Consider the following 19867-nt stretch of genomic DNA (forward strand, 5'->3'; position numbering starts at 1 on the left):
TTGTCTTCAGTTGAGTCACTAGGAGAATAAAAATTTTCAGCCTAAGTGTTGGAATTGGTAGGTGTTGCTGTGCAGCTGAGCATTGATTTCCTTTTTTGTTCCTTTTCTATTCCTCCTGTATTGATCTTTGTTGTTACAGCTCAAAGAATTCCTCTATTATCTTAAAAAAAATCTTTTAGAAAATTTCAGAGGTCTGAATTCAGTGTCACAAACTTTCCACTGTGGAGTTATATTTGAGGATTCCTAGAATCTTCAAATCCAGTTCATCTCTGTCATTTTACCATACAGAAGATATTTTCAGGGCAGTTGAGTGATGTGGCTAAGTCACTCAACAAGTTTCACATCTAACAGCATGCAACAGATGACATTTTCTAAGTGACTTCCTAGATACAAGCAAATAAAGGGAAATGCTTTCCAGAAAAAAAAAAAAGTATAGCAATACATCTTAAAGTTATGTTAACTTGAAATATGAAAGATGTTTGCTTTCTATGTGAGACCTCAAATTATAAACAGTACTAGAAATTTGGGTAGCTATTGAGCATTGTAATTAAACAAGTATATTTTATTTATGGAACGAAACAAAATAGTATTAGGAAAAATATAAATTTGTGTGATATATTTTATGTATTTTTCTGTATCATTTTATTGTTGAAAATATAGTTCATATATAAAATTCACTCTTTTAAAGTAAAAATATCAGTGGATATACTTTATATTTAAATATTAAATGAGCATATTATAAAGAATCAAGGAGACCACTAGGCTTTTTCCCCCCTACCTTTGGTGAATATTTCTATTTCTTTTGGTTGTGTTGCTTTTAAACAGCTGATGGAGGGAACTAATGGCACTGAGGAGTTGTATGAAAAGCCAGTGTCAGAGTCTGGGCCAAGCTCCAGTTTGAGGCTTGAGTACAAGGCCAAGGTTAAAGTCATACAGGTGCCTGTCACTGTGTATGTGGCAAATTTGATTTGTTCTTTGCTGTATTGAATCCATGATATTGGAAGATCTTCAATGTTTTACTTGTGTGTTTTCTGCTAGACCCAAAGCTCCCTCAGGGTATCTTATTTATTGGAGTGTCTCTGTAACTAGTATGGTAAATGTTTCTGGAATTAACGTATGCATGAGTTAAAAAATAAATAAAAAGAAACTGGAGCCCGGTTTGCTCTTTGCATCTCCCTCTTCACAAGCATAGTTACCTATATCAAGATAGACACCATTGCTTAAGCCATGAATGAAGATGCTTTATTAGGTTATAACCGTTACTACTGTTCTGCAGCAGAGGTCCTGTGGGGAGAAAGGAACTGCAACTTCATAGGCAACGGTCCTCTCTAGATGGGGAATCTACCTTTGATTTTCCATGGTGGACCTCCCTTGGCCAATGTATTGTCAGGACAGTGCAGGCGACCAAGCTCCCTGACAGTGATTCTGTACAAAGATGGGGAAGCCATTCTTCTTTCTGAGATAAAGCAAGAGGAGAATGCTGATCACAGTACTCACTTTTCTTACTCTCTCAATGTCTGTAAAGAAAACTAGTCTTCATGTCTCAAGGCCAACCTAGGTGTCTGGGGAGATGTCATCTTTCCCCAAAGCTAAAACTCTGCCAACAAGTTTCACAAACACTACCAGCTTCAATATTTATTTCTCTGCAATTGTATGGTAAAAATATTTGCATGAAAAGAACATCTTTGTTTCTTTAAGACTTCATCTGCTCTTGGTACTCATTTGCTCTTGAAAAGGGATATAATCTTTTTGTTTTTGATCTATAATCATTCCCATAGCAACCAATTGTGATGCCGCAGACCAAGGATTATAATTTTCACTAGACGATAAACAAATGAAGTCTGTGAAACAAAGCTGCTCATTCCTCCCAAATGTCCCTGAGAACAAGACCAATTCTAAAAATGTTAGCTACCTCTAAAATAATTTTTAAGAATATTAATATCACTTCTTTCGAGGTCTATTTTTTTCCAGCTTTTTATTCAGTTCAGCTCATACAACAAACATTTACAATGTACCAGGTACTTTGCTAAACTCTGGGGGTACAAAGATGAATAATACATAATTTTTGCCCTTGAATTCTGAGTCTAAAGGTTCCTTTAGTTTTTTAGCCAAACTTTACCAAAGCCACAATAACTAGATTTTGTCAGGATTCCAACATCATGCAGCTAGGAGTTTTACTCCAGTGTAATAGGACTTGGATTTCTGTCTGTATTTATTATGTCTACCATGTGAGGGGTGATGGGATTTTTTTTTTATTTTCTAATATTCAATAAATTCAGAGATTTAGAAATCCAGCAGGTCAGTGCAGTTAGAGTGCTAGCAACTATCTAATAGTTGTTTTTCAAAGTCTGTATTTCCTAATTTCTTGGACAGAAAAATAAATCCTTCAAACTTTTAGGCTTTTGGACCCATTTTAAAGAAAACTCCAATTTCTCTTTCTCATATTGTGTTAGTTGAATGTATGTAAAATAAGATTAAGGAGCAGCATTTGTTCCTTATTATGCTTCCCTGGAAGAACTTCTTTATAATTCTCTAAGATATGGGAACAGTTAGCAAGCATAGTAATTAGTATTATAATTTCATCCAAAATTTCCCTAGTTGGATAAAATATATGTCTCCAGAAAGAAATGTGGGTACCAAAGTATCATGTAGATCCTTTCCTGTTCTTCCCTTTTTGTGAATCATTGATTAGGGCAACCAATTTATATTTTAGTATCTATGTTGGTAAAAGAGGATCTATCTGTTAGAGCATGCCTTTTATGTTTATAACTTCACCCATGTTACTATTTGTAAGATTGTTTAGCCTTTTTTTATTTTGTTTTTGCTTTATTGTTAAATCTCCAAGTTATATCCCCAAGTTAGAGTAAATGAGACTTATTCTGTCTAAAGAGCAGAATCTATCACCTAATATTTTTTCTTAATAAATAATAGGTATTTTAAATGAACTCAAATTATTTGTCTTTTCCAGAATAAAATTCTGCTTACTTTTATTGGATAGCTTGATTGATAATAGTTTCCATTTTGAAAAAGGAAGTCATTTTTACAGTAATATTACTAATAAATAGATGTATGTAAATCTCCTAGGAAGGGTATGTTTATTCAAACTTTTCCAACATTGGATCTGAAAAGGGATATTTTTATTCTTCTAGTATAGTCTCTCCTTGTTCAATTTGTAGAACTTTAATGAACTTTAGCTTAATCGATGGGTTATTTTCAATAGTCTTGATTTTTGTGGGTTTTTTTTTATTTTTTAATTTCAGCATGTTACAGAGGTATGTTTAGGTTACATATATTGCCTTTGCCCCACCCAAGTCAGAGCTTCATGCATGTCCATCCCCAAGACAGGGCACACCACACCCATTAGGTGTGAATATACCCGTCTCAATAGTCTTAATAATCAGTATAAATTGCTGTAAAGTCAGTGAATTTCCAGCTATTAGCACTGACAGAAGATAATCTATTAATAAATAATGCATCCTAATCTTTGTATACACTTTAAAACTCAGGGCATGAAAGTGTAATCACAAAAGAAATAAGTTTCCCAACCTCAAAAGATTTATAGAAATTAAGACAAAAACCTGAAATTGTTAACATTATAAAAATATATTTTACATGCACTGGGGTAGCGATTTTATAGACTACCTAAATGTACAGTAGACTATAATTCCATTCAGGAACTTAGAGTTGGAGAAATAAAGAATTGTCAAATGAAAAGATAAGGTATAATAATGAATTTTAAAAACTTTCAAAGAAGAAATGTTGCAAGGCTAAGCAAAAATAATTGCCAAATGGGTGGCCCACACTGTAAGGTACAATGGTGGGCACATGTGGAAGTGTGTGGGAGAGATATCTAGGCAGGAGTGGATTGGGAGAGTGGGATTTGAGCTGAACCTTGAAAGAAAGGTAGGATTTAGAAAAAGAGAAAGGATAAGAAAGTGCTCTCCAAGCAAGATGTATTCCAATGTGAAAAAGTCAGAATTGAGAACGTCTGACACGGACAGAGAAAAATAGAGCCAAGGGCTGGAATTTAGGGTTATTCACTACAACTGATTATAGCCAAATCCATGTTTATATTGAGGTGGTGTGTACCCTGAGGAACACAACATGCAAATCCCTGACTGTATGGTGTCCCCTTCTTCTTCTCCTTCACACCCCATAAATTCTGCAAAAAATAAAAAGAAAGAAAGCTGATGCACATTCATTCCTTGGAACTGAATAGCCATCCTGGAGCAAAGGTAGAGTAACATTGGCAGAAACTGCTGAGAATGGTAAAGTTTAAAGAACTTTGTCAATAGCGGAAACAAGACAATATAAAATAACTATGGGACAAATGGAGAAACAGAGTGCTGTAGGCGTCCAAAAACAAATCACCCACAAGAATTTAATAAGCTGTTTCAAAGAGAACTCCAGCTTGTTTCAATGTTCACATGCCTATGTGTTTGGATTGCAGTTACTGTTCAACTTTTGTCTTTGCACATACCGTGACAATCATGAGCCTTCGGTTGTATTTGGTTTAATGTCTACCACATCTCAGCTTAAATATGCTTCTCTCACTGGCAACCTACATTTTGAGCATGTAGCTGTCTCTCTCACAATAGCTGATAGAATACTTGAGACGACGACAGTAATACAGGATGACAACTGCCATACTTCTTTTGTGTTCAGATTCGGTAAACTATGGTTATGTGGTGAAGCAGTCTAGCTCTTTGTTAATGACAGATTTATTGAAGACAAGCTTTCAGAAGGATTCTACTAGAAATCCTATTAAAGTGCTATCCATTAAACCATTACAGTAGTCGTTAAAACTGTTAGTACAGACTTGTTATTCATGAATTATCGGTCTCTCACCATTCTCGATAGTTTCTGCCAATACTGCTCTACCCTTTGCTGCATTGTGGCTATTCAGGTCCAAGGAATGAATGTGCATCAGCTTTCTCTCCTTCCCTGCAGAATTTATGGTGTGTGAGGGAGAGGGGAGCACCATTGGGTGGGGAGATATAAGGGGAAAATTGAGATCACATGTCTTTTTGTTCCTAATTATTAAGGGTAAATATGATACTTAAGATCCCACTCTTTTGGATTTGATCAGAATCATGTCAAAATCTAACCATATAGAAAGATATAGCTTGTCTGTCATTATCAAAAAATGTTGGAAATGAAAACTACCGTGAGATGAATGCATCATTAAACCAGAACTGACAAGAGACATCTGGTGGTTTAATCTATTTTCCTTACTGTCCACAGTTTTGAAATAAGGACTTAAACTTTATGATAGTAAATTTATAATTTATGTGTATATTAGAGTACAGTGGTTAAGAGCTCAAACTTCAAAGGCAGAAATCCCTGGATTCACATCCCAGCTCCCCTACTTTATGGACTGCCAGAGTAACTCATGGAAAGTGCCTTAACTCTTGTAAGTCTCAATTTCTTTGTCTGTAATATGGAGATAACAGTATCTAACTCTAAATTTGTTTTAAGAATTACGTGAGGTTTAGTGTGTAGTGATGATACATGTTATCATCATCATCATCAAAATCAGAGGTATTAATAATTTAACCTGATTACTTCTTACTACCATTCTTTGGTGACTTCAGAGTGACACAATCTAGTCTTGTGTTGCCCCATTCAGTATTCTTTCTTGGTCATAAATCTACACTGAACTTTACCTCCTTAGACCATAAAAGCCAACTGAAATACTTGCTATGGATTTCACAAAATACCCTCCAGAGTGTTAAATCCTATAGTCTGTTCCCTCTGCCTCTAATGGGACAAGAAGAAGTCAAATGTACAATTGTATAAAGTGTTCTCTGTTTCCCTCATTTTTGAAAATAGTACAATTTTCACAAATTTAAAAAATTTAAAACACAGATAATGAGCATAGGGAAAAATAATTAAAATCATTATAAATGCTCACAGCCCAGAGATAAGTGCTGATAGCATTGATAGGTCTAACATTCTAGGTTTTTATATATGTTTGTATCCATACATGCATGCAGTGTGTATGTGTATATATGTACATATTTTAACAAAAGTACTGTTTTATAATCTTTTGTTTTACTTAATAGTAAAAGTAAATATCTTTTCATGTCAGTAGATGCCTAGCAATTTCAATAGCTTCATAGTTTTCCATATTATAAGTCATTTGACCAGTCTCCTATTATATTAAGACTATTTCCAAGCTTTTTTTAATTATTGTAAATGATTACAATCATTTACAATATTTTTTAATTATTATAAATGGCTGTCCTATACATTTGTCCAGGGAAAGCCTTGTTTTACACTTTCAAGACTTTTAGGCAGAGTTTAGTATCTGACAATATATCTGAAGTCTAAACCTAGGAAATGGATGAATCGATGACTAGCTCAGTTTTTGAAGAAAGTACACAGTGGGATGAATGTGATTCAGATGGGGAAGGCCACGTGATCCCAAGCCAGCCCTCCAGACCATGAAAGTACCTCGACAAGGTCACTGTACTGCAGGAACTGATCCTTAGTGTTGTAAACTTGAGAAAGGATTGGAATCTGTGAACCTCACTTTCATAAGTTGTGTGATCCAAGTGCCATGTAATTAAGCTGTGATGACTGAATGCTGCTATCTTTCTGATGCCCTCCATTGTCTATGTGTCTGTGACTGACTTGCTCTCCTACTGACTGACATAGTATTTCTTTAGATATGTTATTGCAGGCAGATTTTTAAAAGACATGTTAGTGTATGTTCTAATACTTAGAATATATTATATTTGAAGCCATGTATGATGGTCAAATTGTGTAATCCTCAAGCAATAGAATAAGTCTGTGGTTTCATTTCCAAAGCATTAAAAAGAAAAAAAAAGAAATTATGGCATAATTATACCTAATTTTTCAATCATAGTTTTACGTATTATAAACATTATAAAATATTAGATACAAAAGATTATCTATAGAATGAATTATCAATATATAAAATCAGTTCATTAACTTTGTTCTTTGCTCCACAATTGAGTACATATCCAACCAGCTTATAACACCACCACATTCCTCCCATCTTCCATCCTGCCCTACGAGAAGGAACACAGTGATAATCTGAATAAGCTAAATTGCTTGTTTATTAGAGAGCAGATTAAATTAGAGAGCTAATAAACACACAGTCTGCTCTCTTCCTTGTTTTTTTTTTTTTCTCTTCTATGCAGCTTCATAGATAAGTTGAGCAAGGGTGAATTGTTGAGTATGGCCAGCTACCTTTTCTCATTCTGGGTTCAATTTCTAATTGTTGCCTCAACAATGTTAGATAAGTGGAGAAGATGTTGTAGTGGAGAAGTTACTCTTTACTTCCCCCAGCCATCTATCTATGTCATAGAGTTTGTAAATGGACTTAGTTTTTAGCAGAGTGTTCTTTCTCTCTCTCTGTCTCTCTCCCCCACCCCAATACACACACACACACACACACACACACACATACATAAACACACCTGACTGTGATGCTCACCTAGATCCAAATATATAGATGCGAATATGAGGAAGTTGGGTATGGCCACATAATTTATTGCCCAAAGTGGGACACTCTGAGAGTGAGAGAGGCTCCTATTAATAATTACACTGGGACAGCAGGTACAAACTGGGATTCCATTCTCCCCACAATTCCCAACGGAAGTGGCTCTGAGACCTTTGGGGAGTATGATTGTTAAAACAAGCCAAAACACAATGAAAGAAAAAAAAAACTATTGTACTTAAATGGTCAATTAATGGTATAAACACATACTGCTATGTGGAAAATTTGGCGATATGGTCTATACAGAACTATCACCTGGCAAGTAGCCTCTGTGTGACCAAATGGTAAGTAGAGGTGCAAAAGTTGGAAATCATGGGCTGTTACAAGTGTTAGCCTAGAATGAATTTCAAATGTGCCAAACTCAAGGATGGCTTTTATGAATCACACTTGCAGCCAAGTGTGAACTGGGAGCCATTCTATTTATTTAAAATGTTTTCACATATCTCTAGTCTATTCCATTACATGTTTACTTTATCATCACACTTCAGAGGGGAAACTTATTTAACTATTTCTATGGTTGTAGGGCAAAGGTAATTGTTGCCCTGTATTCTGCCTATAATACATTCTAGTCATTCATTCTACAAATACATTTTAAAATCCATTGTATGCTAAACACTAAGTATACAACATCAGATAAAATACAACCTCTATAGTGGTATTTTCAAGTCACTCCATTTTTTTCACAAAGGGCTAATATATAAAATAGTCAAAGGACTGATTTTTTTCTAATGTGATACTTTATTTAGAATAGTCAGTCTCTAATGTTACTATATAAAACCACTGTACATTTTAAACACAAAAACTAATCTTTGAAAGTTATCTTTTAGTTTAGAAAGATATTAAACTCTAAAATTCCAGATTGTGTTAATTTGTTGTAGCCTTTCTAGTTTGGTTATCATAGGTAAGAGAGAAGTAGACCTTACACTTTAGATTGTAAATACTTTTAAAGATACCTGGGCACCATGGGTATAAGTGGTAACGATCAACCTGTGTGTCTTCTTTAATTAGAAGGCTATATTTAGTGCAGTCTTTTGTTACCTTACCCGCGAGAACTAATGCTTTTAACAGCAAGGGGTTCTTCGTGTATATACTGTGCCCAAAAGGCACATGTGGGTATCCAGGTGTTTAAATTAGACAGTTGCACTAAATACATTTGGGGATGAAATGGGCTTGGAGAGGTTTTAAAGTCATTATTTAGAATTTTCTGTATTTTGCCATAGACTTGGAGAGAGCATTACTTTTTCTCATTTTTTTTTGGATGTAGAATGTTTATTTTTTCTGAATTAGAAAATGCAACTTGAAAGGCATTGACTAAACATTAACAAAAGTTTATTTATATCTCAATTTAGGAATTCATCTGTTTTTCTCCCTCACATCAGAAACTAAATAAGAAAGAAGAAAGAAATACTTAAGAAACTTTTTGTTAAATGACAAGCAAGGCAATGCTGAAAGCCTAAAATATTGAATGCATCTGCCTACAGGATGCAAAGTAAAATAGAAGGAAGAAAAATATTGTGTTTAAAATTAGGCTAGAAATTTCTATATTTGATAAAGTATAATTACTGGTATTACTTTAAAAACTCAGCTAATCTGACTTATAAAAACAAAGATGATGATTTATCTTTGCTATTTTCCTCATAATGTTGTTTCTTAAATGCTGTTGTAGTATGAGTCATACAACAATTCTGAAATCAAGCTATTTATTCAAAAATTATTCTTTTAATTTATTGTATTTTCTAAATAGGTTGCCATTATCAAATGAAATGGGAAAAGTGAGAAATATATGTAGCTGTGCTCTTTTTTGTTATCTCTGCCAAAAAAAGTAGATCAGGTTCAAAATTACATAGATAGAATATGTTATATAGTAGAAATTGATTTCTTTGTCTAAATTAACCAGGCAGTTTTATGCTTTAATATAAAAGGAGATACAGTTAGCATCAGGAAGAAAGCAGACATTCCTTGGATGCTAAGATTGTGTTAGGTCAGGGATGTTCTTATACAAATCAGTGGGTAGAGGAAGAAGAAGGTAGAACATATAGAATTCCTTTAGTGATAACTTTGCATTGGGTGCTTTACACTTAATACTTTGGGGTCTATACAGATGTGTCGACATTTACAAGGAGTGACAAGGAATTAATGCATCCATCTTGTTAATTTGGTGCCAAAAACTGTTGCCCTGCTATCCTTGGCAAAGAAAGGAGGCAGCTGTGAATTATTTAGTTTAATGCTGCACATTGATTGTATTCACTAGGTAATTTTATTTGTCATCTACATACAATAGTATACTCCTTAATATGGCCCAACTCTTTAATGTTCCTAGGTATACACAATCCATTTTAATTATTAAATATTGTGTTCTCTAAATGATCTGCTGATCAAGTGAATACTTTTTATAAATCATTTTAATTAGTTTTTACAAATTCAATCAACTTTATCTCTTTAATCGGAGCAGTTTAATAAATTTCTAATAACATGTGCTTGCCCTCAGCTATCTGAAAATTCTTTCTTTTTGCTTTTTCAGATAACATCAGAAATCCTAATCTGTGAACTATATTTGTAAAATGATTCTCTGTGATGCTCTATTCTTTAAGAACATTAATTACAAATCTTCCCATCTCTTTCTTATTATTTGCTTTATTCGATGTAGGAGATAAATAGCTAAAAACCAAAACATTAGGATTAAAACATATCACTGCTCTTATTCCTCTAGAACATTGCCTTTGGCAACTAGAATATCTTTCTTGTGCGTTTAATAGTGTTCAGGAAAATGCTGGGCATATTAAAAAGGGATGTATAATTAAGACTCTGGACTTTTAAATCTCCAGATCTTAAAGTTATATGTTCTTTTTTGAACTCTTATTTGGAAGGAGCTCTCAAAAGTAATCTTTTCCACAGTCACACTCTTAACATAGTACAATACCTTATCTGAATTCTAGAGACTACATTGTGTTGCCCTACTGAGTTGAAAACAATCCAGTGTTTTGTTTTTATCATTTTTCATCACTTTTAATTCACACTAAATTACTATAATTTTATGTACTTCTGGGAGTAAATAGTATCCTCAGTGAAATAAACTCATCTTTAGTACCATGATATCATTTAGAAGAAAATATTTATCAAAGAGTTGCTTCAAATATTTTCCTCCCATGGCTGAATGATTTACTGTGTATACATATCATTTATCCTTTTTGCTTCTCTGCATATCAGTTCTAATAACATTGAGATATTATTACTTTAGGTAATTTTCTATAAATATTTGTTATATAATATGTTATTAGAATTTTAAATCAAAGCATATTTGATGCAATTTTTTTTTTTTTTTTTTTTTTGAGACAGAGTCTCACTCTGTTGCCCAGGCTAGAGTGCTATGGCGTTAGCCTAGCTCACAGCAACCTCAAACTCCTGGGCTCAAGCTATCCTCCTGTCTCAATCTCCTGAGTAGCAGGGACTACAGCTGAGCACCACCATGCCCGGCTAATTTTTTCTATTCTTAGTAGTTCCAGGCTAATTTTTCTATTTTTAGTAGAGACGGGGTCTTGTTCTTGCTCAGGCTGGTCTCGAACTCCTGACCTCAAGTGATCATCCTGCCTTGGCCTCCCAGAGTGCTAGGATCGCAGGCGTGACCCACCGCGCCCGGCCAATTTTATCACTTAGCTAAAGATAAAATTTTAACCGTATACAAAAATATCTGATTGAAAACTTTTTGGTGCCTTTGATGAATGTGATACATTTATAAATTCTCTCTGCCTTTTCTCCTATTAAAGGTGGAGCACTCCCATACCCATTTATTAGTTACCACTGAGAGTCTTGAAAAGCATCTATTTCAATCCTTCACACTCCAGTGGTGGCCTAGATCAGAAGTGCTCTTATAGAGAGAAACTCAGATTTGATAACTAATTAGATAAAGGGAGATAAGAGAAAATGAGGTCACAAACCTGACAGGGGAATGACATTTGTAGGGAAAGGGAAGACAGAACAAACAGATCTAAGTTACTTGACCTACCAAAAGCTAATCAGGGGCAACAAGAAAACTAACACCCTGGTTTCTGACTTCCAGATTTTTCTCATCATCAGACTTTGTACCGCTACCTCACATTCCAGTTTCTAAAGCATTGATGAATTCAACTGAACTCATGTTCTTCCTTTTAAAGAAAGTATTCATTATGCCAATAGCAGGCCATTAATCGTGCAAAATATAGGCCTTCCCATGTATGCAAACATGAGTCTTTTTCAAATGGGTATATATTAATTTACCGTTTTCAAACAGAAAGAAGAAAGAGAGAGAGAATATGAATGAGGCCTTAAAAAAGGCCTCATTGCAGAAATATGCAGTCAGTGGCAGATAGCTCTTCTAAATCTCAGAAAGGACCTGAGAATATCTCAGGGCAAACCACACCAAGTAAGAACCAAATGAACCTTCTGGTGGGGGACTACGTAAAAAGATAGTATTTTTCTGGAAGTTAAGGTCATTGAAAGTTCAATTCTCTGTAAAAAGAATGGTTAGTCTGACCCATAGTTTGGCTAATGAAGTAGTTGGTCTGTTCCTTCTATATAATTAAATTTTTGCTAGTTGTTTTAAAAACACACAAAAACAGGATGATGCTATCTTTTTTTGTGGTTTCTCTTTGATGAGTTTCTAAAGGGAGTATTTTGAGGTTTTTCTTTTGATGAGGTGAAGGAAAGTAGAACACAGATCAACTAGTATTGTGTGGTGTTTTGCATATTTGAATTATATTTTTCTTCTGGGTAAAAAGGTTGAATTTTACAGAAACATTAAAGGACTTTGCTTTAAGATGATGACTTCAGCTTTATTGAAAAAGGACACTCTCATATCAGGATGTAATTTTGCTCAATGACTGTAATCTGATGTGCAAATCTATGATCACTCTTGTTTTGGGTTTAGAATTATAAATATAGATCAGCAGCACTACATAGATTTTTGTTCCCAGACTTCCTTGCATAGTGTCTCAAGAGAATGGTTGAAAGACAAGTTTAAAACCATCAAGGAATCTTTTCTGGCTCAGCTAGAGAGGAAGCATACCATGATTGGCTGGGCCCTCAGGCTCCAGGGCCGGAATGTCTGGACCCCATGCCTGGCTTCTCCATCTACTAGTTGTTTGACCCTGAGAAAGTTACTTACTTTCTCTGTACCTCAGTTTCCTCATCTATAGAATTGTGATAATAATGATAACTACTTATAGGGTCTTTGTGAAGATAAATGAGTTAATCTATGTAAAGCACAAATAAAACATAGTAATTGTTATCTAAGTGTTGCTTGTTATAACTATTGGATATAAATATATATATTTTAATTCTGTTTTTATTAAGAATACAGTGCAAAATTATAAATCCATCTGCTATAGATAGGTTATTTTTCCAATTACCTATTTTAAGGCAAAGTTCTAGTTGATTAAAGAAAAAGGATAGAACTTTCAGACCTTCAGGTTAAAGATTACATAAATGCAAAGTATTGATATTATAAAGTGTCTACTCGAGACATTCCATTTCTTCTTTAGATCACTCTCAAGGGGGATTTTCCCTTTATTTGGTCACCTTTTTCTCAGTGAAGCAAATCCATTGAGTTGCAGATCTGTTGTTAGCTTTAGAATGATTTAGTCAAAAGCTGTGGTGGGAAGTGATTGCCAAATGTGCAGGCAGGAAGCAATGTAAAATGATTTGGCATGTTGGTAAAGTTTCAGATGCTACATAGGGTTCATCCAGTGTTTGTCTATTTGATTGGAGCTTTTTGATTGGCTGGAGAAACAAAAGTTAACATGATGAAGTAGCATTCTTATTTATGAGTTCTGTGATAATGTAATGTGCAACTTTTATATAGCTTATGACAAAAGTCTGTTAATCAACTTTTAGTTGAATAAATCCAGCTTGCTTCATTTCTTACTTGCAAAATTCTTCTCAAGTGAGACTGAATGAAACGTAGCGGAGCTTCTAGCCCAGGTGGGTAGAACTTGAGATTGAGTGCTGGGATGGAGGGGGTATCCCACAGAAGATTATTCAAGTAGACAGAGCCAGAGGTTAAGTAAACATAACTGAGAGAGAAGCTCAGGAAAACCGAATACTAAGATCAAAGATCAAACTCAGAGGAAGGAATTGAGTACATTAGGTACAAAGGTGCTTATTTCAAATTGTTTTGAATAATATTGGGATGACCTCAGCTCAACTTTATAATAGAAAGATGCATAGTCTGGGTGAACCAACCCAAAATCTGAGGTTGAAGTGGAAATGAACTTTGATATCCCTCAAGGTCAGCATTGCTCTTTCTCCATGTTGGCCATTTCACTCTTCTTCAAGAGGACAAGCACCAAGAAAACCCAGAGAACAAAGAGGCAAAGAAACTTTCACAGCAGTTAGAGTCTTATTTATATGTAGTATCTTGGCCTTGTAAACATGAATAATGGAAATTTGATTTTTCTTTACCAGTTTTATTTTTTTTTTCAAAATATAAAAGATCTTAGTATGCCTCCCCTACTTTCAGTTGTTATTCTTCTTTACTAAGGCTACTGCTCTCAGCATTCCAGCAAGCTCCAAAAATAATAACCTGTGTTGTATATTGTTAAGCGTTCAGTCAGACAGCTAGATACAGATGGATGAGTGCTGTGTCGCACAAAGACAAGTCAGTATTATTTAATCAATGTTTGTTTGATCCGTGTAAAACGAATATAAATGTAAGCTGCATCCCATCTGTTTTATCATCCATGTGAAGCCAACCTCATTTTTAAAACTTGATTTCTTATGTAATTGCCCCAGAATGACACAGTATGATAAGTTGGGAAGAAATATCATTGGGACTGGCGAGATAAAGGCTAGTTGTGTGTAAGTGTGTTTCTTACGTTGGCCTTCTTCATTTTGCAGTGGCATTCTGAATATTTGGGTAACATCATGGCTTAGTAATTACCAGCTAGCTTGGGAATCCTGCAGACCTGGGTTTGAGGGTAACTGTATGAATCTAGCTGTGGGAGCTTAGCCAAATTGCTTAAACACCACGTAGCACAGTGCCTGTCACTGAGAAGGCCCCCAGTAAGAATTATTGAATTAATCTTGCTTTACTTCAATTTCCTCACCTGCCAAATGGAAAAAAAATAATACCTCCCTTATAACAATTGCAGAAATTAAACAGGATACTGCATGTAAAAGCATAATGATCCAGCGGATATTATCATACCTATCCTGTTACTTATAGTTCTTCTTCTCATGGGCCACACTTTAAACCTAAGCATATTTAACATATGTGACACACAACTCATGTTTCCATTACCGGTTCTTATAGTTTTCAATGTAGGTATCAGATAAATCATGGAGAGGGCCGAGAGCATGTGGCAAGAGTGGAAATGGACATGAGTTAACAGTGTCTTTGAGTTGATAGATACAATTTCATTACCGTAACAAAATGTATGCCATCTTATACATCTGTGGGGTACTCTTAGGCAGAGTCAAACAAGGCTATCAGAGGTAGTATAACTTCCACCAAAAGCACTGTCCATACAGCACTGAGCTTAGCTTCTTGGGATATTTGAGAAAATGATGTATAATCAATAATGTACCCAATAATGTTCATCAGTGTAAAGTAGAATATCAGTGGTAGTTGTAATTTCACGATCATGTACTTAATTAAGCCATGTGATAATGGATTGTATTATCCTGGGTGGAACTGGAGCCCATTCTTGGAAGTGAAGTATCACAAGAATGGAAAAACAAGTACCACATGGACTCACCAATAATAAATAAATTGGTACTAATCAATCAACACTTATATGCACATATGGGAAGTAACATTCATAGGGTGTTGGGCAGGTAGGAGGAGGAGGAGGAGATGGATAAATTAACACTTAACAGGTGCAGTGTGCCCTCTCTGGGACATGTGCACACTTGTAGCTCTGACTTGGGCTGTGCAAAGGCAATTTATGTAACCAAAGCGTTTGTACCCCTGTAATAGTCTGAAATTAAAAAAAAAAAAGAATAAAATACCTGGAAAATAAAATAAAATAAATAAAATAATAAAATAAATTTTGGTACCATGTACATTGAAGTTTCCCTAGTTTGTTCTCTAACTTCCATGTTATATAGAGGCATTGCTCCCAGAATTTCTCTTTATGAACTTTTCCCAAAAACATTTATTTATTTAATTATATTCATTTATTTAAAAAGTATCTGTTGAACCACTTACTGAGTGTAGATGCAAAGTGACTAAAGCTGCATACATAGGACTGTGGCTAAGGAATTTAGAATTTAGGCTACAGTCACACAGAGCAGATAGAAATTCTTAAACAGGGACCTAACCTGTCCAGGCCTATGCTTTAGAAAGACAACTTTGGCTGAAGAACGGCGTAAGAGATTAAAGGAGAGATTTCAATTAGACGAGATACTAAAGGTCTGAATTTAGGGAGTGGCAGTGAGATTGTGGATTTGGGATCAATCTGAGAGACTTTTAAGGCAAGTCTTGGTCACTGAATGATCCTGCTCTGCGTGGACAAGGTTCAAGGTTGACTTGAAGTCTTCCACCTGGGCATCTGAATGCTTCCATTCTTTCAGCTCATGGAATAGTTGGAGAGAATTTTATTCTGCAGGCGAGATGATAAATTTCCCTGGAAAAACAAACTAGAAAGTCCCTTTATTATTCTTTAGACTTTAAGGCATGGGTAATTATTTTCCTGAATACTGTTCATTCATTGCCTATTTTATATATAGATTAACACAGGCTAAGAAAGGGAAAAGGTTTTATAATCTTTAGTAAATTAGAGGCTTACTAATACTGCTGAGAATTTTAGTATGTTGGAGGTTATTCAAGACTATTAATAGGCTTGACTTTTTACATTTGTGAGTCTTACTGTTGTGCTAAACTCTATGCCTTTTAACAGAAAGTGGTACACAGCTTTAATATTGTGATAGCTGTTGGCTATGTTTTACTGTTAGCTTCTACATATACATATAAAGGCATGGAAAATACTCAGCATCAAAAATAACTGCTAAAAATTCTATTAACACAATAGTGTCTTTACTTTTTTAAGAATTTCACCTAGATATAAACCTATTTTATCATTATTTTTGAAAACTTTATTTTGATCATTTAAAATCATGTTTACATAATTACTGAACTCATGTTTCCATATACCATGAAATTATACATTTTAAAAAGGTGTCAGAATCCTCTGATGAAGAAAAAGTGTTTTGAATTCTATAACATTGCAGGAAATTAAAAAGTTCCCTAGCGTTTTATAATCAAACCTGAATTCATTCTTGAAATAATGGTTCTACTTAACTATAAAAAATTACGTATTTTATATCTGTGAAATATTTATTTTTGATTGTTGAATAATTTTAGTTGAACTAAGGCATCAAAGACATTAAAATCAGAAAAAATAAGATTAAAATAGGGAATAAAAAGAAGCAGACTATAAACATAACCCATAATGATAAATGGAAAAGATGTAATGATAATAGAAAAATAATTAGGCTTTATCTGTATTGGATTATAAATTATTATTCTAAGATGATTATTATATCTAATTGATGTCCCTTCTTTACTATTATTGTAAACTATTTCAGTCATAAGAATTACCTTGTGATGTTGGTCACAGTGTGTTATGGAAAAACAAAGTTGCCATTAAGGTGTGAACATGTAGGAGAAGGAAGAGTAAAGCTTGTGTCCAATGAAGCCAGTGAAAAACCAATTAATTGACTTAAAGACTGAGCTAATGTACAAATAGGAAAGAGTAAGGAAGAATAATCGCGATAAAATAATATTCACAGAACTGGAAGGAATATTGAACCAAGACAACTTGTAAACTACAGCAGCAGAGAGGGAAATGGAAAAGTAAAAATAAAAACCTGCCTTTCCAATATTAAACAGAACATCTATATTGATTTTTTTTTTCATTTGAATCAATACTGGTGACTATCATTGTTTCTCACTATGATTAATCATTTCATGTTATGTTGGTTGTATCTGTGTTCAGCTTCACAGTTAGGACCATCTTGATGAAGTATGGCTTCAGAATTTTCTTTTTAAATCATGTTTGTTACTTGTGATAAATGCCTATAATCCAGTGTTTTTCAATATTGATTTTGTGTGTGTGCGCTGTTTTTCTTTTAAAGTCAATTGACCCTGGCCAGCAGTTCACATGGGAACATTCAAACTTGGAAGTAAACAAACCAAAGAATAGATATGCAAATGTAATTGCTTATGATCATTCCCGGGTTCTTCTATCAGCAATAGAAGGTAAGGAAATGCAGACATTATTCATACCTTTGTTTTCATGGGTTTAAATATGTGCATGAGAATATAGTTTTAGCTAGGATATTAGCCATCTATGAAAATAGTTACTTAAGATTCAGGCATAGCTTGTTTTCACTTTTTCTTTCCAACGTAAATACATCATACACAGCCACACAGAAGCCCTGGGACCATATGACAGAAGCGCGTTCCTCATTACCTTCCTACCTCTACCCTAGATTCAAGACTTGAGAATGTAGTTTTCATATGGGAAGCAAACTGGGGTTGCCCATTTTACTGATGGCTGTTGATGGTTATGCATGAACAGGTGATTGTCAGAGGAGACCCATAAACTAACTTGTTAATTAAAAGGGGGCATGGGGTATTGTCTGTTTGTTAATAATTCTGGATATCCACTGGGGACAGTTCAGGGCTAGGAGTTGGTTGTATGGTGAAATTTACTGTGAGAATTTTAGAAAATAATATCTATGCCATTGGAACGTTGAAGATATCTAGTATATCTAAGCACATTGTCTGGTATATCTAATGTGTGGACAGCTTGGTCTGTCCCACTTTATTTCAAATCTGCCTCTCACTATTGCAGTAAGGTATATATTCCAGAGGGAACGATTGTTCCTGAAAGATGAGAGCTACTCCTCAAATATATCTTAAGTATTCATGAGGAATCTTTCCATTTTCCTCTTTCCAATGATGAATGCCTTTCATGTGGCTTATTAAAACAATTAGGAATTCATGCTCAATGCTCAGCATGTTGTTAGTCTTTTTGGCTATAGTAGCATATTGGATTGAAAAGTCCTTAGAAAATAGTTTATAGGGCCACTTAAATCCTTCTCTGTGTCATCACAGCCACCCTGGGCCGCCACTTGTCACATACCACATTCATTTCATCCTTACTTGTACCTAGAAGAGTTTTGTGTTCTCCTCATACTTGAAAGTTTGCTGTTTACCCTCTTGCAGATGTTTTATAAAACATTAAATAATACGAGCTTCAGACTCAATCCTTTTTAAAACTTTGCAGTTGAGACATTTGCATCCATAGTTGGAGTATCTGTCCCTTTTTTCTGCTTCCAAAATCTATGACAACCACCACTTTATTTCATAACTCTGACCAAGATCTACCTCCCTCCTTAGCATCCAAAATTCATTTGAAAGTGAGGCTCTGTGTAAAACCTTTCCCAGTATGTACCAAAGGCAACTAATCCATTTCTTTCCAGTGTTTTGGGAAGAAGAACTCTCAGCATTTGAGCAAACCCATATGCACAGCCCCCGTTGCCTCAATATCTTGTTGTTTGGCATAGATAGATTTTGCACAATTCTCACAATAAATTTGCTTTTGATGGTGGAAAATGCTATAATCCCTTTTTTAGGCAGCCAAAGATACTAGGTGTTTAAGAGTTAACCTTTTTCCACACAGGAAAAACTGATTAAATTTATCAAAGTTTCACCAATGCTAGTTTAGGCAGGAAAGTGTCAAATAGGTAATTGCTTCTTTTCAAGTCCTGTTTGAAAACTGTAATTAATATATGTGGATGATTACCATATTGGATTTGCATTTTCTCTACATTTTCAATTTTAAAATGTAAAAAAGGATAATAGCAATTTCTTGTCTCAAGTCTCTTAAATCATCTCCACAATAAACAAAAAACTAAACCAAGTCACAAACAGAGAAAAGAAATCTTTTTCCATTAGCAAAAATGAGGTAAACTATTGAAATAAAATAAATGAATGCAAGTTGAGAATCTATTTGGCATGATCTTGCCTGAAGAACTTGTCAGTCTGCCTTTGCTGTATTGTAGCTTGTTTCCACTAAGAATTAGGTCATTCAATACTACCACTTCCCTGTACTTTTGCCCACTTTGTCATTATTTTCCTTAACCTGTTATTTTCCACATCTTAACAGAAAAGTGTGTCAAGGGACAAAAAATATATACCTCCGCGTGCCTTTATTATGATAGTTGGAAACTCTGCGAATTTCATTCCTATGCTATTTTTACAGTATAAAAGCAAAAGCACTTGAATCAGACTAAACCCTGCCTTTTTATAGCTCTGTGCCCACAAATATACCCTAAATCTAGAGCTGACCTAGAAAC

The 19867-nt window shown here is 34.6% G+C and overlaps 1 protein-coding gene across 1 annotated transcript in view; it reads left to right on the forward strand.

Moving 5' to 3' along the window:
* The window catches only part of PTPRD (protein tyrosine phosphatase receptor type D), a 406959-nt gene that overhangs the window by 309923 nt on the left and 77169 nt on the right, over nucleotides 1-19867 (forward strand). The window contains exon 26 of the mRNA XM_045562129.1: nucleotides 17639-17762. Coding sequence (XP_045418085.1) covers nucleotides 17639-17762 — 124 coding nt within the window. The remainder of the gene's footprint in view (nucleotides 1-17638; nucleotides 17763-19867) is intronic.

The sequence above is a fragment of the Lemur catta genome, chromosome 10 (assembly GCF_020740605.2).
Source record: "Lemur catta isolate mLemCat1 chromosome 10, mLemCat1.pri, whole genome shotgun sequence".
Lineage (NCBI taxonomy): Eukaryota > Metazoa > Chordata > Mammalia > Primates > Lemuridae > Lemur > Lemur catta.